Here is a 23,528-nt window from a genome sequence, read left to right on the forward strand (position 1 = left end):
TATCCGTTCAAAAGGTTTTGTTTATTGGTTTGTCTAAAATATCTTGTTCTTTTTTTTTGTCGTATTATATGTTACCTTTAACTAGATATTTTTTTGTTATCTGCAAGGGAACAGTGGAGCGAATAGTTATATAAATTTCAGAAACATAAATTGATCTTGATAGATAACGAGTAGTTGCATCTCCCCTGTACTTTGAAGATCAGTTAAAATCATATTGAACATCATTTTCAGTATCTTGTATGGTTACCGAAATCTAATGCCCACAGAAAATCAATAATAACCGAAATTAGATTCCTCGATAATAAGAATAACTCAACAACATTTCTGACTTTTAAATGGGACTCTCTCTCGCAATGGGAAATTTGGGTAGAGAAACAAATGTCCCAGTACTTTACGTGAGTACCTCATGTGTAGTCCTATCACACAATAATACTTTTCAAATACAGAATGAATTATAGACGACTCACCACCGACCCTTTGTGACTTCTATGCTCATGTACTTCATCTCTGACTATCTCAATTTCTGTCGGTATTCGTAAGATCTGAAGCATTCTTCGACAACAATCTACAACCAAACTGGTGGAACGACTTCTGTTGATTCTGCAACAGCACCTATTATATAGTATTTGGTGGATCGAAATACTTCGTCGAAACTTTGTTCTTTCTCACATGAATAAACCATGACAAAGAAGGAAATTTTGATCTAAAATAGGATTCCATACATCCATCACCATTCAATCCATCACATAACTCTTTCATCCTACACATTTAAGAGAAAACTCATGTCACGAACTCATTCACAACCTTTAGTGCCACAGTTACTTCTCAGAGCTATCCTGCTGTCTCAGCAATATCTGAGTTTTTTCGTCATTAAGTCATTCCCAACATATATGTAGATCCACAGGTATGCCTCTGAGGGATACTGTTGTCTCAGCAATAGCACCGAACTTATACCAAAATATTAATTTAAACCCCTTCCTGCGATTTCAACCAATGCAGCTACGTAAATACCAAATTGACCTCAGCCCACAGATGGTAGAGGACGAAACGTGCGGACCACCGACTCACGTAGTATCAGATCATATGATTATCTGGTCAGTCCACTAGCCAAAATACTCCAAATAATGACTCCGAGGAGTCCAATTACAGCTTCAGTCTTTAGTCCGAATTGGAATAACACAAAGTTGAGCGCGGTTCACTAAGATTACATGCTACGGGGTGGACAGAAGAAACTTAAAACCAGAAGAAAACAATGTTTTGGTGATTTCCGGTGTTTGATATCACTTGTTGCCTTCACTGACAATATGAGACTGATTCACAACTTTATATTTGTACTTTACGTTTATTGGGACGTTCCCTTTGCAACGTATGCTCTTATGCTGCAACTTCTAAGTACATACAGATAACAAACTTTGGGAACTTGAGATTGGAACTTTCTTAGTCACCAAATGATCAACATCTATTAGTCTATGACTTGGAAATCATTCAGTAGCTTGTCCTGTCATTCTACTTTTTCAAGACTTTGTTAATAGTTTCGGGTTCTATGTCAGGCGCGAGAATCCCTTTTTTGAACTTAAAGAGACGTGTCCTTGCTAGGTACGCTCAACTTTCACATAAAGTTTTCAGCCTTTGAGAACTTGAGATTGGAACCAAATGATCAACATTTATTGGTCTATGTTTTAGAAATCATATATGGTTTTGAGTTCTAGCTCACGAATAACTCGATGACATCATAAACTTCATAAATAAAATAGTTTTTGCGCTGTTATAGCGTCTTAAATATGGCCATAAACGGGTTTTTTTTAACTTCATGGAACGATATCTGTAATTCGGACTCAATCCTTTAGAAAAGTATACTTAAATCTCTGGGCCAAAAATTTGTTGGCCTGTATTATCTAAGTTCTTAATCATATCTCTGGATCGATTAACGTTGGGTTGGGTTATAAGGGTTTTATTGGTTTTGATTTTGGCATAAAAACTAGGTGTGATCAAAGTCAAAATCTGATCAGAGCTTTTGAAAATTCCTAAATATTTCTAAAAAATTCTTTTACAATTGGTCTCACTGTTGCATGATGTCAATGATAATTATGACGATGATGATGTTGTTGTTGTTGTATTTTAAATTGATGTTGCTGTTATTGTTATTGTCCATTCCATATGATCTTATGCATTTAATCGTTTTCTATCGTGTTTCGTATTTTATTACTGTAGTTTGTGTACTTAGTTGTTCTGGCTGTTTCTTTTTGTTGTTGTTGTTATTTGTTGCTGTTGGTGTTGTAACGTTAAATTTCATACAATTTTACTTGTCAACATTTACTTAGGAGACAGCAAAGTATGTAGTTGTTATTATTGTTGTTTTTGCTATTATTGGTTATTTATTTTTACACATCGTTTAGACCGGAAACTAATTCCTGTTGCTGCTTGTGGCAATTTTCTTTCTCTCTCTCTCTACGTTTTTGTACATATTTCTTTGTTATTTCTTTGTCTTGAATGGCTGACTGACTAACTGACTCTATTGACTTGTTTGGTTAAAAACAGATAAATCTAAACATGGGATGAAGACAAAAAAATTGTATGGTATATAAGCTATAACAACATCATTGAATGAAAAATTTTGTGGTCACAAACAATAATAGCTTAAGACAGAATATGATTGAACAAATTTTTCCATTATTTTTGTCCTGATTTTGCCAATGATAATGCTGATATTTCTATGTGTTATCTTTTCCTTTTAATTATTTTTTTCCATTACATCATTTGACTTCTTTTGTTTTCATTAAGATAATCAAACTTTGTTGCATGTATATTTCTTTGGTCGATTTTTATTTACATGCTTCCAAAAATCTAACTGCGTCGTTTTCGCTACAAATGAGATTTAAAAAATACCAAAAAAGTGAAACTTTAGACTAAACTATAAACTAAACTAGACTGTAGACTAGATTACAGACTAGACTATAGAATATACTATAGAATAGACTATAGAATAGACTATAGACTAGACTATAGACTAGACTACAGACTAGACTATAGACTAGAATATAGACTAGACTATAGACTAGACTATAGACTAGACTATAGACTAGACTATAGACTAGACTATAGACTAGACTATAGACTAGACTATAGACTAGACTATAGACTAGACTATAGACTAGACTATAGACTAGACTATAGACTAGACTATAGACTAGACTATAGACTAGACTATAGACTAGACTATAGACTAGACTATAGACTAGACTATAGACTAGACTATAGACTAGACTATAGACTAGACTATAGACTAGACTATAGACTAGACTATAGACTAGACTATACTATAGACTAGACTATAGACTAGACTATAGACTAGACTATAGACTAGACTATAGACTAGACTATAGACTAGACTATAGACTAGACTATAGACTAGATTATAGATTAGACTATAGGCTAGACTATAGACTAGACTATAGACTAGACTATTGACTAGACTGTAGACTATACTAGAATATAGACTATAGACTAGACTATAGACTAGACTATTGACTAGATTATTGACTAGACTATTGACCAGACCATAGATTAAAGTATAGACTAAAGTATAGACTAGACTATAGACTAGACTATTGACTAGACTATTGACTCGACTATAGACTAGACTATTGACTAGACCATAGATTAAAATATAGACTATACTATAGACTAGACTATAGACTAGACTATAGACTAGACTATAGACTAGACTATAGACTAGACTATAGACTAGACTATAGACTAGACTATAGACTAGACTATAGACTAGACTATAGACTAGACTATAGACTAGACTATAGACTAGACTATAGACTAGACTATAGACTAGACTATAGATTAGACTATAGATTAGACTATAGACTAGACTATAGACTAGACTATAGACTAGACTATAGACTAGACTATAGACTAGACTATAGACTAGACTATAGACTAGACTATAGACTAGACTATAGACTAGAACTATAGACTAGACTATAGACTAGACTATAGACTAGACTATAGACTAGACTATAGACTAGACTATAGACTAGAACTATAGACTAGACTATAGACTAGACTATAGACTAGACTATAGACTAGACTATAGACTAGACTATAGACTAGACTATAGACTAGACTTTAGACTAGACTATAGACTAGACTATAGACTAGACTATAGACTAGACTATAGACTAGACTATAGACTAGACTATAGACTAGACTATAGACTAGACTATAGACTAGACTATAGACTAGACTATAGACTAGACTATAGACTAGACTATAGTCTAGACTATAGACTAGACTATAGACTAGACTATAGACTAGACTATAGACGAGACTATAGACTAGACTATAGACTAGACTATAGACTAGACTAGACTATAGACTAGACTATAGACTAGACTAGACTATAGACTAGACTAGACTAGACTATAGACTAGACTATAGACTAGACTATAGACTAGACTATAGACTGGACTATAGACTAGACTACTAGACTATAGACTAGACTATAGACTAGACTATAGACTAGACTATAGACTAGACTATAGACTAGACTATAGACTAGACTATAGACTAGACTATAGACTAGACTATAGACTAGACTATAGACTAGACTATAGACTAGACTATAGACTAGACTATAGATTAGACTATAGACTAGACTATAGACTAGACTATAGACTAGACTATAGACTAGACTATAGACTAGACTATTGACTAGACTATAGACTATACTAGACTATAGACTAGACTATAGACTAGACTATAGACTAGACTATAGACTAGACTATAGACTAGACTATAGACTAGACTATAGACTAGACTATAGACTAGACTATAGACTAGACTATAGACTAGACTATAGACTAGACTATAGACTAGACTATAGACTAGACTATAGACTAGACTATAGACTAGACTATAGACTAGACTATAGACTAGACTATAGACTAGACTATAGACTAGACTATAGACTAGACTATAGACTAGACTATAGACTAGACTATAGACTAGACTATAGACTAGACTATAGACTAGACTATAGACTAGACTATAGACTAGACTATAGACTAGACTGTAGACTAGACTATAGACTAGACTGTAGACTAGACTATTGACTAGACTATTGACTAGACTGTAGACTATACTAATATATAGACTATAGACTAGACTATTGACTAGACCATAGATTAAAGTATAGACTAAAGTATAGACTAGACTATAAACTAGACTATTGACTAGACTACTGACTCGACTATAGACTAGACTATTGACTAGACAATAAACTTGACTATTACTGTACTATTGACTATACTCTAGACTAGACCATTGATTCCTAATAATAGATTTAGTACTATTTATGTTGAGAAAGTACAGAAAACAGACGAAAGTACCCAACTGATGGTACAATCAGTTTATAAAATTTAATTTCACTGATATCCCATATGTAGATTTGTAGAATATTTTAAAAAAAGAAGCGTACTTATAAGGCGCGAGCGCGCGCTTTTTTCTCATTCTTTAATTTATTTCAATATATAATTTTTTTATGTTTTATCTTTTTCTGTATAAAAAAAGTACTGCTGTTGTTGCTGATGTATAGTAGTTGTTGCCTGTATGGAGATGATGTTGTTGACGACGATGACGATGATGATGTTGTTGAAGTCTTCAATGGAACAACAAACATGCATACACACACAAATTTTCCTTCGTATTTGAGTATGAATATGTGTAAGTTTGTGCGCACGCGCTTTAAGCACACGCCAAAATTTATTCTTATTTTTTATTATTTTAAAATAAAACGTTTTGTGACCAACGTCGTCGTCGTCATCGTCATCTTGTTGCTGTTTCTGGTTCTCCTTTTATTATTTCTCTTATTTTTGTTGTTCTTTCATACATTTCTTTTTATTTATGTTGACGTACTCATTTTGAATATTTAAATAGAGAATTTGTTTGTTTGTTTGCATTTGCATGTTTTATTTGTTTGTGGAAAAAATACAAGAAACAAAAAAACATTAAAATATGAATTAATTGGAATTTTTCTTTGAATTGTGTTGGTATCTCAAGGTAGTCAGTGTATGATGATCGTACTTAAGAAGGTCATTGCAGTGTAGGGTGTACCATAGTTAAACTTTAATATTTTGATTAAAATCATAATTAATTCTGTCCCAGTGTGAATTTTATGGGGTGAAGAATTCTTTCTTGATAAAGAAGAGTCTGTAAACGATAAAAATCTCGTACGTAATTCGAATACAGAACTAGAACAGAACTAACACAGAACTAGGAGAGAACTAGAACAGAACTAAAACAGAATTAGAACAGAACTAGAATAGAACTAGAACAGAACTCGAACAGAACTAGAACAGAACTAGAACAGAACTTGAACAGAACAGAACTAGAACAGAACTAGAACAGAACTAGAAAAGAACTAGAACAGAACTAGAACAGAACTAGAACAGAACTAAGACAGAACTAGGACAGAACTAGGACAGAACTAGAACAGAACTAGAAAAGAACTAGAACATAACTAGAACAGAACTAGAACAGAACTAGAACAGAACTAGAACTGAACTAGAACTGAACTAGAACTGAACTAGAACTGAACTAGAACTGAACTAGAACTGAACTAGAACTGAACTAAAACTGAACTAAAACTGAACTAGAACTGAACTAGAACTGAACTAGAACTGAACTAGAACTGAACTAGAACTGAACTAGAACTGAACTAAAACTGAACTAAAACTGAACTAGAACTGAACTAAAACTGAACTAGAACTGAACTAGAACTGAACTAGAACTGAACTAGAACTGAACTAGAACTGAACTAGAACTGAACTAGAACTGAACTAGAACTGAACTAGAACTGAACTAGAACTGAACTGAACTAAAACTGAACTAGAACTGAACTAGAACTGAACTAGAACTGAACTAGAACTGAACTAGAACTGAACTAGAACTGAACTAGAACTGAACTAGAACTGAACTAGAACTGAACTAGAATTGAACTAGAACTGAACTAGAACTGAACTAGAACTGATCTAGAACTGAACTAGAACTGAACTAGAACTGAACTAGAACTGAACTAGAACTGAACTAGAGCTGAACTAGAACTGAACTAGAACTGAACTAGAACTGAACTAGAACTGAACTAGAACTGAACTAGAACTGAACTAGAACTGAACTAGAACTGAACTAGAACTGAACTAGAACTGAACTAGAACTGAACTAGAACTGAACTAGAACTGAACTAGAACTGAACTAGAACTGAACTAGAACTGAACTAGAACTGAACTAGAACTGAACTAGAACTGAACTAGAACTGAACTAGAACTGAACTAGAACTGAACTAGAACTGAACTAGAACTGAACTAGAACTGAACTAGAACTGAACATGAACTGAACTTGAACTGAACTTGTACTAGAACTGAAGTAGAACCAAACTGCAACTGAACTGAAACTCAAACCCGAAATCCCAAACTCCAATGGACACTTTAACTATACTCCAATTGAAATCCTTTTCAACTAAAATGGCAACACTGCTTAATTAAAACAAACACCTTAAAGATCTCATACCACAGCCAGTACACAATAGCAACAACAACAACAATATGAAATTTAAAGAGAGTCAACGTAGGAAAAAACACTTGCACAATTCGTAACAACTGCAACTAACAGCAGCAATAGCAACAACAGCAAACAAAAATGATGCTGTGAACTTCAAAAATACTTCATTCATAAGTAGCAGCAAATCCGAAACACAACGACGCTGATACACAAACACATTCACAAAAATACTCAGCAAAACACAGATACTAAATGAAAAATACCTTCCAGAAATGCAACTTCAAACCTAAAACTCATTGTATCTATGTGAACTAACTACTAATACAAATACGCTTGTAACAAATAAAAGAGAATATTTGATAAGTTAAGAGAGTAAGAATATTTAGAAGAGCTAAATAAAGAGAACAATTAAGATAAATACCAATACTAAAGCAATTAGAGTTTTTAAAAAAGTATTGGTTTTCATTCAAGTTTTTTTATTTTTCTTTCAATCATTCAGGGAATATTTTAACAAACACAGATACTAAAGAGTAAAATGTTGTTGTTGTTGTTATTGCTGTTGAGTATCTATGAGTTTTATAACTGTGAGTATGTGTGTGTGTTTAAAACAAAATTGAAAATATTCTGTAAAAATCTCAATACATTTTTGTTGATGCGATCAGTTTTAAAAGTAACGTCATATGAGTTGGTAGTAAAAATACCAAAACGTGGTAATAACATAAAATTAAAAAAAAAAAAAAAATAAAAACAACAACGATCGAACGGCAACAACGTCAAAACCGAAAACGTGTTCTATTAAACGCATCTAGACGTGTTTTTCCAACTTTATAACTTAACGTTTAGAGTGTCTGTTGTTTTATGGAAAAAAAATTTGCATTAAAAAATTTTTTAAAAAAATTAAGAAAAACGTAATGTAAATATTTACTAGATATTTAATAAAAAAAATTACACATTCCTGGCCGCAAAAAAACAAAATAATAAAAGAAAATAAATTGTATATAAAATTAATCGAAAAAAAAAGAAAAAAAAAATCCAAAGTTAATAAATTTATTTACAACTTGTTTATATGTTGCCCCGTCTCTGCTGCTTGTTGCTGTGTGTAAATTTACTCTCTGCCACTCGATCCAGCGAACGAACGATCGATCGATCTGGCTGTATTTAGTAGAGACAAACAAACAACAACTGCAAAAAAATAATATAAAATACTAAAAAAACAATAAATATCAGTATTTGTTGTTTTTCGATGTTGTTTTTAATGAATGAAATTTTTGTGTTTTTTTTTTATTCACGTTTTTATGAATGAATTTGTTATTTAAACAAAAAAAAAAACTTCTACATATAAAGTGAGCTAACAATAACAATAATAACAGCAATAACAACATTCAAGCATTTCAACTGTAGCAAAACCAGCAACTACAACAATTTGAAAAACAAGTTGTTGTATTTAATAGTGTTTTTTTAATGAATCAAAAATAACACAAAAACAAATGTTTTATTAAAACGAAATTATACCAAAAGTGTGCTTTTTGAATTAAATAAGAAAATACAAAAAAAAAATCACCTTAAGAAACCTGATTTTAAGTGAAAATATTTATGATTTATTTTATTAACGAATTTTTTGGGGTAAATAACGTTAAGCGTTTAAATGGAAAATTTATGTTTTTAAATAAATTTTTAATAATGTTTATTACGAACAATTAGTCGTAATAAACTTTCTGAGATATTAAATAACCAAAAATCGAATCCGACATGGACAGACGGACGGACATAGAAGATTCTAAGATGATCGGTATGCTTTTAGGTGGCTGTAGGGCCAATATATTGATGCGAAGGGTGTAATAAGAACCCTTGATTACACAGGTCCTAAAATTTTGTACCAAGAGATCAAAGAATATAAATATTTGTCTAAAGGTTTGAAATGCGGGTTTCAGTTCAAATGCTTTAAGTAAAAATTTGAAATGTTCATTGGTTAGTTAATTTTGAGAAGTCAAGTCTATCCTGGATATAACATGCTGACACAAGGTTTCGACAATTGGGAAAACAGTCTTGATAAGAGGGAAAAAACCCGATAGAAAATTACCAAAATTTATGCCAATCCGTTGTTAAAAGTGAGCTTACCACGTTGGTTAACATTTTGACAACGGATGTGTATAAAATTTAAATAACAACCAGTTATCATTTAGACAACCATCGTTGTAATTTTGGCAACACATCGTTGTCATTGCAACAACGCATTGTTGTCATTTCGCTTTTGCTTTGTGTAATTTCGGCAATGCATTGTTGTGATTTCGACAACCTAACGTTCGGTTGGACAACATAGCGTTGTCATTTTGGTAACACATTTGATAACGTTGTGTATTTTTATATATTTTTTCATGGTTTGACAACTATCCGTACATACTTTGACAACGGATGTTATTGAAAAATTATAAACTTTTTGGTGTCTCAATTTGATACCAGGCGTGTACAATTTTAAAACGCTCTTTTTTCCCACTGTGTAGGTAAAGGGATTTCTTGTCTTTGCTAATGCCTACTTTAGAACATCTATCGACAGATAGATCTCTTAAGTCTAGGAAAGAAGTAAGTGCCGACGACTGCTTTGGATTCAAAATAATTGAGATTTTCTAGTATTTTCTCCTCAAAATACGCAAATATCTACACAACCTTATCCTTTTGGACGTATAGACTATAATTTAGAATAGTCTCTAGTCAAGACTATCTGCACTCTTGTATATAGAATATATGGTCTACATTCAAGACTTCAGAATGGTATTTATTTAACTATTCTATAGTCCATAATTTAGAGCTAAAAGTAGTCTTCACTATTGAATAGTCTGAATCTGTAGATTCGTAGTTTAAATCGAATCATATACTTTCTAAGTCCGATAGAAACAAGTAAGAAATTATAATCGGGCGAGGCGGACCATATATAAAAATAAAATGTGATTTAGTTTTCATAATAAAGCATTTAAGTGGAATTGCACCTTGCCTCAGATATACTTAAGCTATTTATTGTTGAATAAAATTCTGGGCTATAGGGGTCATCAAGTCTAGTATAGAACTCGGTTTTGCAGATTTTTGTCGACATAATTAGGAACTTAAAAGCCCTTTTCGAACCCGTCAAAAAGGGCGTATGGGGACTAGGTGAAATAATAGACCGATGTTAACCATTTTCAATAGGCTTCGTCTTTTGTAGAACAGATGATCATGTGCCAAATTTCATTGAATTATCTTCAAAATTACGACCTGTAGTTTGATTACAAGGTTTACAAGTTCTATTCCGGGGTTCAGTCGTATGTGGGCTAGGTGAAATAATAGACTGATCTTAACCTTTTTCAATAGGCTTCGTCCCTGGGAGAATAGAAGATCATGTGCCAAATTTAATTGAATTATCTCCAAAATTGCGACCTGTAGTTTGATTACAAGGTTTACATGGAAGGACGGTCAGACGGACGGACATAGATAAATCGACTCAGAAAATGATTCTAAGCCGATTGGTACAGGTGTGTATAGGACCAATACTATTCTGCAAACCCAATTTAACCTTCCCACTAAAGTGATGTAGGGTATAAAAAGATAAATTTGAATCAAAATGGTCAATATATTTTCGAAAGATTAGTATTATTGCGGTTTGATTTAGGCGTTTCAAAATTATTAATTTTAGGCACTTTCTGAGCAGGAACAATATGGGGCTCTAAGTCATAAATTTTTGCTGCTTACTCAGCTCAAAGTTGTGACTTCACACGAGTCAAATCACACGGTCTAGTAGGTCAATTGAAAGGTTCATTTCTCGAAGTCAAGTTATCAAAAAATTTTGATTTCAATAAATCGAAACTGGCGATCGCCGTATGGCATATAGCTTCAGATCCCAACCGGAGCAATAACATGCACATTTTCGAATAAAATATCATTGATCATGCTGCGGTAACGTTCAATATTGATTGTAAGGTGTGATCCAGATTCATTTCTGATAGAATGATGCCACCACGATCATGTGAATCTGTTAATAAACGGTGAATTTTTCTGGATGTTTAGGAGTCTCTCAAATGCAAAAAACATATTTATTAATTAATATAAAAGAAACATTTGAAATCTTATCTTGAATACAAAATTGAAAGTAATATTTTAATTTTTGCAAAAATTTAAACGAAAAACACTAATATTTCTTCAAATTATAGTTAAAAATAACAATATTTACAAATTATAGAATATTAAAAAAAACGAATTTTTGATAAAATTTTTAAAATTATAAATAAATCTAACTAAAGAAATTAAATAAATTTTCTATTTACAGGATTTCCTAAAAGAGAAAAACTAATATATAAAACATAATATATTGAAAATTACAACAAACATTTTATTAAAAAAAGTTCATAGATAGTGAAAACTAAGAAATTTAACAAAATAATAACGTAAATAATTTTTCAAACTGGTCTAAATTGAAACAACAATTCCAAATCAAACTTGCAACAGAAATCTATAAAGTTCCAAAAAATTAAAAAAAAAAACTCAACATTTTGTGAATGTACAGCAAAACGTACGAAAATCTCGACACGATTTAAAGTTTATCTAAGAAAATTAAATAAAATTTATAAAAAAAAAAAACGTAAAAATAAATAACGTTTTGTAGTAGTAAATTTTTATGGCTGTAAGTTTAAATGAAAAACAAAACTCTTAAACAAAAAAAGTAAAATAAACATTAGAACAATTAACATTATAAATAAATAGAAAACAACAGCAACAAAAAATTTTAACAAATACCACTACAAAAGAAACAACAAACAAAAAGCTCAAGGTGTACAACTATAAATAACAAAAAAAAAAAAAAAAAACAACAACTGCAGCAACAACGAACAAAAAAAAGTTAAATAAAACAAACACATTTTACTAAAAGTGTCAATTATACACTTCACTAGAAATTGCTGTAATAGTGGATTTGTTTCTTAACAACAACAACAATAAACAGCAAGAAAAAACAATAGATCAAATCAAATAACCAATATAACAACAACTACAATAAACAACAACAACAAGAAAAATGTTAATATCAACTGTGTTTATTGTTGCAACACATCTCATAAATGCCTGCTATAGCACGCGCCTGCCATTGGAAGTCTATGAATTAACACCCAGTAACAGCAACAACAACAACCCAGCAGGTGTCACAACACAAGATTTAAAACATAAAAATCTTGAATATTCTACCATTAATACCGCTGCAGTAGCAACATCGCCATCCTCATCATCATCCGATAATTCTAACTATTTTAAAGAACATCATGCCAGCTCATCAATTAATGATCCTCATCATCCACCTGAACAAGTTGACTTAAAGATTTTATCTTCTAAAGAACATACACAAACTCAACTATCCACCAATCTATTGGATCGTAGGAGATCTAGGCAAATGTTAGATCTACTTAAAACTCATCATGATTTAACAGGAAATTACAATAACTTGCATACACTGCAATTGCCCACAACAACATTGCATGATAGTGGTAGCAGTAATAGTGGTGGTTCCACGTCTAATATCGCCCATCATAATGGCAAGGATGTACGCATATTATATCAAGTTGGTGTAAGTACATATTTAAACAATTTTTTATTAAACTTTAAGAGAATCACCATAAGTAATTAAGACCAAATGGAAATTTGGTTTTTATCTGTAGATTAAAGTAATGAATGATGTACATTTTTAACTATAAAATGACCCTTGACTGCAGAATGATATATAGTTTTAAATATATAATAATCAGTAGTCTTTATCATATAAGGAATGGTCAACAGTCTTGAAAATTTGGAATGATCAGCAGTCTTAAGTATAAAATGATACATTATCTTGACAATATAATTATCTATAGTCTAGACTGTAGAATGATCTATCGTCATGATTATAGGATGATATATATTCTTAATCATAGAATGATCTATAGTTTAAACTAGTCCTGACTATAGAATAATAAAGTCTTTTCTATTGAGTAGTCGATAATCTTAATTATTCATTCTTGACTATAGAATGATCTGTAGTATTGGCTAAAGAATTCATTGACTATGAATGTTCTACAGTACTGACTACAGAATGCTTTATAGTCTTGCCTATAGAATGATCAATAGCTTTACTATTGCATAGTAGATATTCTTGACTCTAGATTGAGAATGATCTGTAGTCTTGACTATGAATGATCTATAGTATTGACTATAGAATGTGCTATAGTCTTGTCTATAGAAGGACCAATAGTCTTGACTATAGAATGATCTGTAGTATTGATTGTAGAATGATCTATAGTCCTGCCTCTAGAATGACCAATAGTCTTGACTATAGAATGATCTATAATATTGACTATAGAATGATATATAGTCTTGTCTATAGAATGATCAATAGTCTTGACTATAGAATGATCTATAGTATTGACTTTAGAATGATCTATAGTCTTGTCTATAGAATGATCAATAGTCTTGACTATAGAATGATCTATAGTATTGACTATATAATGACCTATAGTATTGAGTATAGAATGATCTATAGACTTGTCTATAGAATGATCAATAGTCTTGACTATAGAATGATCTATAGTACTGACTATAAAATGATCTATAGTCTTGTCTATAGAATGATCAATAGTCTTGAATATAGAATGATCTATAGTATTGACTATAGAATGATCTATAGTCTTATCTATAGAATGATCAATAGTCTTGACTATAGAATGTTCTATAGTACTAACTATAAAATGATCTATAGTCTTGTCTACAGTCTTGACTACAGAATGATCTATAGTCTTGACTATAGAATGATCTATAGTATTGACTATAAAATGATCTATAGCATTGACTATAGAATGATCAATAGTCTTGACTATAGAATGATATATGTATAGTCTTAATTGTCCTGACTTTTAGCCTTGCAATTGTCTCACATTAATATGTTTGCTGGGTTAAGATTTTCTTTCTCTTTGAATTTTAGTATTATACAATATTATAATTGAAATTTTGTAATTTTCAATAAAATTGCCATTAATTTATTTGCACACTATTTCTCTCTCAACCTCAAACCCCTCCCCCAAACCATTTTATCTTTTAAATATAACGTAATATGGTTTTTCAAAATACGATTATTTAATTTAAAAATTTGTAATGAAAATGAAAAAGAAACCACTTTGACCCTTTGATCTTTTTTTGTGTTTTAGCAAAATTTATTACAATTATTGTTTTTAATAATTTTCTAGCACTATGAGCAATCTAGATGTATATATAATAACTAAAGCAGGGATGGAAAACTTACAGAGTTTTTCATTAGTTCTTTTAGGACTTATTAAATGAGTTGATATAGTTTCAATTTTCCAGTTGTCCATGTCTGCTGTAAAGTGACGTAGTACGGGTGCAAAGAATATAATATAAAACAATATTTTTCAATAAAATAATTGACTCAATGAGTAAAAACAATAAAGACGTTTTAGAATGAAATGAATTATTGATAGACATAATGATAAATACGCAATATGTCTCAGTAGTTTTGAACAAAAAACAAATTGCAATTGAGAAGCAATTTAGGCCAAATGCAAATTATGTTATAAAATTTAAATATGGTTGCAAAGGGAACATTTTTTTTAACTATTATTATCACCTCGAATATTCTATACTATTATTAAACTTTTGTTTCAAAAAACCAATTAAAAAAACATGATTTTCTTTATAACAATCTTTGTTTTGTTTTTTATTTTACAAAAACTTTGAATGAAATGCTTAAACGTGACTTTAAGTTAAAAACACAACAAAAAAAAAAAATCATTTATAATCTCATTGTAAAAATAGTATTTAAAACAAATCATGTACTTTATAAATTTATAAATATTTACATAATCTATAATATACAACAAACACTCTCATAAACATACATAATGTAAATGAACATTATTAAACTTACGAGTAGTTTTGATCTTTTCTTTTTTCTCTCCATATAACTTTTTCGCTACGATATACTATTTTTTACACCTGATTTATCAAGTCAAGTAAATAAATGTTCATATGAAAAAAAAAAAAAAACAACTAAATATTGCAAATTTATTTTACTTGCATTGGTTTTTTGTTTAATGCAACCCACGCAAAATGCAAAAAGACAACAGATATTATAGAGTAAGAAAAAACTATGCAATTTATACAGTCACTCCTTTAAAATTAGTTACACTTGTAATTTAGATAACAATTTAATTTGAGAAGCGAGTAACAGGTGAAACTTTGCTTTATATGTGGCACAAAATTTTGTCTGCTTTATTTGGGGACATGCAAGATATAGAGTTTGGAATAACATTTTTTAGACTATATAGAATTTTATAGTTTCCACTATAGAATGATCTCTAATTTTAACTATAGGATGATCTTTACTATATAATGATCAAAAAAGTCTTGACAATGAAACGATCTATAGTTTTACTACAAAATGATCAATAAACTCTTAACTATTGAGTGATCTAGTCAATGCTCTTGACTATTGTGTGATCTATAGTATTTACTATAGAATAACTAATCTTTTTGACTATATATATACTCTTAACTATTGAGTGATCTAGTCAATCCTCTTGACTATTGAGTGATCAATAGTATTTACTATAGAATGAACAATCTTTTTGACTATTGAGTGATCAATAATTTTTACTATAAAATGATATATACTATATACTCTTCCCTATAGAATGATCAAAAGTCTTGACAATAAAATTATCTATATTTTTACTAAAGAGTGATCAATGATCATGACTAAACGATAATCTATACTCTTAACTATTGAGTGACCTAGTCAATTCTCTTGACTATTGCGTGATCAATAGCATTAACTATAGAATGAACAATCTTTTTGACTATTGAGTGATCAATAATTTTTCCTATAAAATTATATATACTCTTAAATATATAATGATCTTTACTCTTTACTATTTAAGTGTAGATGAATCAATGATGAAGAATGATCAATACTCTTTACTATGGAATGATCTATAATATTTAAATATTTACTGCAGTCTTGATTATAGACACTGTTGCCAATTTAGCTATTTTCTCGTCAAATCTAGCGATTTTTAATCCCATTTTGCGGGGGGAAATATGATTTAGCTATTAGCGGGAAATCTAGCGATTTTTCTTTAGATATTAAGGCATTTTTTGTTCATTTATATTGTGATAATATCGCTTAAAAGTCATAATATCGCCATAAAGTCTTAAAAATTTACAACATTTCTAAGGCGTATAGGTCCGCATATCGATATTGCAGATAAACTTCCCACAAAAGGAGTGTATAATAATAATATTGGGTGCCCCGGTAGGCTAGTTGGTAGTGTGCTAGCCTGTCAGTCTGGGGGTTGTGGGTTCGATTCCCAGCAGAGATCCTGGTCTGCTACACTACAACGGTCGTATGGTTATCGTCACCCTGCTCGGTAAATTAGGTTAGAATATAATTTGTAATTGTATTGTAATGGAAAAATAAATAATACTCTTATGCCGAAAATAAAGGATCGATCCATAAAGGCCAGCATTTCGAAATTCAATTTATCTTTACAATATTTCTAAAGCAATCTGTATAGGGTCGCATATCGAAATTAGCCTCAACTTGACATTTTTCCTAACCCAAAGTGAAAATATTTAACATAAAAAAAGATTCTCTTATGTGTTTGTTATAAGATGTGTTTGTATCACTATCCCATTCCTACGTATGTATATAGTTTTGAGCGATAAATCGCTGACTTTTTAGAATAATATAAAAAATCTGAAAAATTTAGCTAGTATTTTTAGCTATTTCTTTTCAGAATCATATAATAAATATTATTTTGACGATTTATCGCTAAATTTTTCAAAATGTCTTGAATTTAGCTATTTTCTAGCTATTTTTCAGTCGACTTTAGCGATATTTTTGGGAAAAAAGTTGGCAACAGTGATTAAAGAATGATTTATTCTCTTTACTGTAGAATGATCCAAGGTTTTACTATTGAGTGATCAAAAAATTTTACTCTAAAATGATCTATACTATTGACTATAGAATGATCTATACTCTTTATTATTTAAGTGTAGATGAATCAAGGATGAAGAATGATCAATACTCTTTACTATGGAATGATCAATAGGCTTGAATGCAGAATGATCTACACTCTTGATTGTAGAATGATTATTCTCTTTACTGTAGAATGATCCATAGTTTTAAATACAGAAAGGTCTATGCTCTTGACTAGGGAATGATCTATAGTATAAACTATAAAATGATCTATACTTTTGACTATAGGATTATCTGTAGTCTTGACTATAGAAGGATCTATATTCCTTACTATAGAATGATCTACTCTTTACTGTGAAATAGTAAAATGTCTAGAAAGAAAGATCTATATTCTTGATTATGGAATGATCAATACACTCGACTATTAGATGTCTGATTAATATACTTTGCCATAGAATGATCGCTACTCTTAATTGTAGAATAACTATAGAATGATCTATAAAACAATCTTTATTTTTGGATACGGAATGATCTATATTGTTGACTATATAGTGCGCTATAGTCTTAACTATAAAATGATCTATAACTTTGACTATAGGATGATCAATAAAAAGTCTTGATTATAGATTTTATTTTATAGAAAGATCTATGATCAAAATAGTCTGAACTATATAATGTTCTCCAGGTATTTCTGTATAAAGTTTTAACTATAAAAGTATTTTTTACATTTTGTATAGAAAATTTTGATTATAACAGTTTCCAGTATTACAATATTCTCTATGGAAAATGTTTATAACAATATTTTGTACAGAAAATTATCTTTATAATAGAAAGTCTGTAAATAAGTTTTCCCTATAGAAACATTCCTATTCATCAGTTTTCTTTACAGAAAAGTTTATGTATAACAGATATCTCTATATGGAAAATTTGGTTTAGAACAGTAATTTCGTTAAAAGTCTGATGTATAACAGTTTTTTCTATAGAAAAAATTGTGTATAAGTGTTTTTACTTTAGAAATTTGTGTATAACAGTTTTCTTTACAGAAAAACTTGTGTATTTTTTTCAATAAATAATTTCTTTTTCAGTATTTTCTTTAAAAATTATTGTGTATAACAGTGTATAACAAATTTTTTGTCATAAAGGTTTTCGTTACAAAAATATTTCTATATAGGAAGTTGTATAAATGTTTTACTACAGAAATTTGTTTATAACAGTTTTCTTTATGGAAAATATTGTGTATAACAGTATCTTCTTCTAAAAATTTTGTATTTTCGTTAAAAATATGGTGTATAACAGATTTCTCTATAGAAAAAATATATTTTTTATAGAAAAAAAGTTTTGTGTATAACAGTTTTCTTTACAAAAATCTTCTGTATAACAGTTTTCTTTACAAAAAACTTCTGTATAACAGTTTTCTATAGAAAATTATCTGTTTAACATTGCATTCTTTAAAAATTACTAGAAAATTTTTCTACAATAGTTTTTTTTTATATTTTATAACAGTTTTCTCCTCAGATAAATCTTTATATAAATGTTCTTTAGGGAAAATTTTTTAATTTTTTCTGAAAAATATTCTCTTTTTTTTTGGTTTCTTATAAATCTCCTAGGAAATAATCTTCTACAAAATGCCATTCATATCCATTAATAATTGTCTATTATTATTATTTTTTTTTTTAATTTTTTTGCAATATGATTTGTATATTTCTTTCGCATTTTGCCAACACAATAATAAAACAATCTGTTTAGTGTTTTTTATTGAAAAAACTATAACCATTCATTCATATTGATATTGTCTATAATTAAAACCAATAAAAAAATTCTATTGATCGGGGGTTTTGCAAATCAACCAACCCACCAACCACATGGAGATTTTATTTATGTTAATTGAAAATAAAAGCTGCTGCTATATGTAGTTTTCACTTTTAGATATAGATGATTTTTTGTTCACATTTTCAATTTTACAAAATATTTATTTTTTCAAAATTTTTTCTTTGTTTTTTTTTTTTGCGTATTGAATGAAATGGAACATACGCAATATTTTTTCTAAAAACAAACAAATGATTTTTAATTTCTTTTTTCATTTATATGTAGTTGTGGTTTAAAACGTTTAAAAACTAAAAACAAAGCAAAACAACAAACAACCGTATGAACAACATATAGTTTTCAACGCATTTTTGGAAAAATTCTCATATAAATAGTTTTTTTCAGTTTTTTTTAATTGAAAATATTTATATTGAAAAATATAAAAATTTATGTGTGTTGGTTTGTTGTCATGGATGTTTACTGGTTTGATTTGCTATGATTTTATTTGATTAAAATTCCCACCAAATGATTGTCGTCTATTTTTAGTTTAGTTAATTTATTATTAATAAAACACATCAGCAGCAGCAGCCAAAGCAACAACAAGAAACTAAATTAATGATTTATTTAAAAAAACAACATTCCAGAGGTTGTTTTTTATAGTCGATTTTTTTATTTCACTTTTTTTTATTTATTAAAATAAAATATTTATTTTAACAGTAGAGGCTGTAGGGGGAAGGATGGATATTTTCTTATATTTGAATCAAAGTTTTTTGTGCTTTGAAAGGATGTGCTTTATTAGTTATTTATAAAATAAACTGTTATACATTAAATTTCTATAAAAAATATAAAAAATTTTATAGACAAAACTTTTATAACAAAATTGTTTATAGAAAAAAACAGTTTACTCTGAATTTTTAAGTAAAAAAACTGTTATATGCAAACTTCTATAGAAGAACAATTCTAAAGAAAACACTGTTAAACACAAGATTTCTTAAAGAAAAAACTGTTATTCATTAATTTTTGTTAAAATGTTTCTATAAAAAACTGTTATACACATAATTTTCTAAAGAAAAACTATTATACACATAATTTTCTGAAGAAAAAAACTGTTATACACAATTTTTTCTATAGAAACAGCTATTATACACAAAATGTTCTATAGAAAAAACTGTTATACAAAAAAATATCTATAGAAAAACAGTTTTGCACAAAATTTTCTATAAAAAAAACTGTTATACACATAATTTTCTATAGAAAAAAACTGTTATACACAAAATTTTCTATAGAAACAACTATAATTCACAAAATGGTCTATAGAAAATACTGCTATACAAAAAAATATCTATAGGAAAATAGTTTTGCACATTATTTTCTAAAGTAAAAATTGTTATACATTATGTTTTTCTAAAATAAAACTTTTTTCACACATTTTTCTATAGAAAAAACAGTTATATATAAAAAAACTTTTGTAGAAAAAAACTGTTATACACAATATTTTCTAAAGAAAAAACTTCTATCGAGAAAACTGTTATATAAAAAATATCTATAAAAAAATAGTTTTGCACAAAATTTTCTAAAGTAAAAACTGTTATACATAATTTTTTCCTATAAAGACTGTTTTATACACATTTCTCTATAGAAAAAACTGTTATTAATCAAAAATTTTGTAAAACAAACTGTTATACACGATATTTTCTGAAGAAAAAACTGTTATACACAAAATTTTCGAAAGAATAAACTGTTATACACAAACATTTCTATAATAAAAACTGTTGTACAAAAAAATATCTATAGAAAAACAGTTTTGCTCAAAATGTTCTAAAGAAAAAAACTGTTATAGATTATTTTTTTCCTAAAAAAATTGTTCTGTATATAAAAACTTTTGTAGAAAAAACTGTTAACAACATTTTTTTTAAACTGTTATACACAAATTTTTCTATAGAAACAACTATTATGCACAAATATTTCAATAAAAAAACTGTTATAAAAAAAAAATATCTATAGAATAACTGTTTCGCTCAAAAATTTTCTAAAGAAAAAAACTGTTATACATCATTTTTTCCCTAAAAAAACTGTTTCACACACATTTTTCTATAGAAAAACTTTTACATATAAAAACTGTTATACACGATATTTTCTATGGAAAAACTGTTATACATAAAAATTTTTGTAAAAAAAACTGTCATACACAAAATTTAAAAAAAAAAATTGTTATACACAAACATTTCTATAAAAAAAAACTGTTGTACAAAAAAATATCTATAGAAAAACAGTTTTGCTCAAAATTTTCTAAAGAAAAAAACTGTTATACATAGTTTTTCCTAAAAAACACAGTTTTACACACATTTTTCTATAGAAAAAACTGTTATTAATAAAAACTTTTTTTTAGAAAAAACTGTTATACACAACGATTTCTATAGAGAAAAAGATTATACTTATAATTTTATATAGACTACTGTTATACATAAAATTATATATAAATGAACAAAATGTTCTATAACAATTAGAGGAAATTTTCAAAGTTTAAACTTTCACTGTTTAACTTCTAACCAGTGCTTTTCAAAATAAAATCAATAGCAAATTCGTAAATTTCTTTACAACCGCTTCAAAATGGGTTAATTACACTTCCAACGGATGTTCAATCAGAAAAATATGCTAAAGTTGTTTTTTTTCTACACTCTCTTTTGAACTCCTCTCTCTTTAATGCTAAAGATTTTTCTTATTCTCTATATTCATTCAATACCTTACAAAAGGCAAACTTTACTATACTTTACTACATATGTATATTTACAATACATATAGTATATTGTAAGTATGTATTTATGTAAGTATAAATATGTCTGTATAAACAAAAAATGTTTAATATTATTTAGCAAAACTAGTTTCTCCACTTATGCCAGCGTATAAATAAGTTTTTGTATAGAAGTTATTATTGTTTAACTTCTCTTATTTCTTTTAAAAGAATTAAGAGGAGAAAAAAAGTACTACTAACATGCTACAGAAAAAAAGTACCTACTATGACAGCAACATTTACAATAACCAACAATGAAGAAAAAAAAAAACGGCATGCGCGCATGCTTAGTGTATTTGTTAGTTTTGTTTTCTTTTAAGAAGTCTTATAAAAACCAATCAATATCAAACAGACAGACAGACGGACGGACAGCCAAACCCAACATGAATATATTGACTCAGTCAATAACTACTACTAGGTACTTGCCACAACAGCAACAATAATAGAGTGTCGCAATGTTTTTTTGCGCCATTATAAATTATTATTATTGTAAAAAAAATTGCTTCAATTTTTTCTCTACATTTGTCTACTACTTGTTGTTGTAGTTTTTTGTTGTTGTTGCCAGCTATTACTTCTATTATTATTTATTTGCAATATGAGACATGAACAACAACAATAACTGCAACAACAAATTGCTGCGGCAGAAAAAAAAAACTGAATTGAACGGAAATGTACGCGCCAGTTAAGTGTTCAATCGGTGAAAATTATGTTGACGCTCTAATGAGTTATATATATCACATATTACAATTTTACTACATAGTAGTAGAAATACTACTTATAGTAAGTTCCAGCTAAACTACTTTTTTTTTCTCAGTGCTAACGTGTTTTTTTTTGTTAGTTGAAATTTAAAACTAGAGCTTTCTGGAGTTTAATTTTAATGCAAAAAAAAAAAAAATCGGTAAACAAAACTGTTATACAAAATTTTCCAAACTAAATTTTTATATACAAAACTTTCTGTAGAGAAAACTGTTATACACAAAAATTTCTATGGAATTTAACAGCTAAACATGAAATTTTTTACAAACTGTTCCATAAAAAAATAGTTTTATACAAAATTTTCTATAGAGAAAAAACTGTTATAGGTACATTTTCTGTTGAGAGTACTGTTATACATAAATTTTTCTATATAGAAAACTATAATACACCAAATTTCTATAGGAAATATGATTATTCGCGAATTTTTTATAGAACAAACTGTTATACACGAAATTTTCTATAGAGAAAACTTTTATGCACCAATTCGCCGATAAAAAACTGCTATAGAAAAAAAACTGTTATACATAAATTTTCTTATGAAAAAACTTTTCTACACGAAGATTTCTTTAGAGAAAACTGTTATATGCCTAATTCTTTATACAGGAAACGTGTAATACATAGATTTATACTGCT

The 23,528-nt window shown here is 28.8% G+C and overlaps 1 protein-coding gene across 3 annotated transcripts in view; it reads left to right on the forward strand.

Moving 5' to 3' along the window:
* Nucleotides 1-23,528, forward strand: part of LOC119607671 (protein giant-lens) — a 94,969-nt gene that overhangs the window by 35,165 nt on the left and 36,276 nt on the right. The window contains exons 1-2 of one of the 3 annotated variants that reach the window (XM_037961730.1): nucleotides 8,247-8,479; nucleotides 11,861-13,147. In XM_037961730.1, the coding sequence (XP_037817658.1) occupies nucleotides 12,605-13,147 (543 nt within the window). In that variant the 5' untranslated portion in view covers nucleotides 8,247-8,479; nucleotides 11,861-12,604. Of the gene's footprint in view, nucleotides 1-8,246; nucleotides 8,480-11,860; nucleotides 13,148-23,528 lie in introns of those variants that run through there. The other 2 variants (XM_037961729.1, XM_037961728.1) reach the window with 2 other exon arrangements.

Source organism: Lucilia sericata, unplaced genomic scaffold (genome assembly GCF_015586225.1).
Source record: "Lucilia sericata isolate MDLA Ls3-8-SP2 unplaced genomic scaffold, ASM1558622v1 Contig000726F_arrow, whole genome shotgun sequence".
NCBI lineage: Eukaryota > Metazoa > Arthropoda > Insecta > Diptera > Calliphoridae > Lucilia > Lucilia sericata.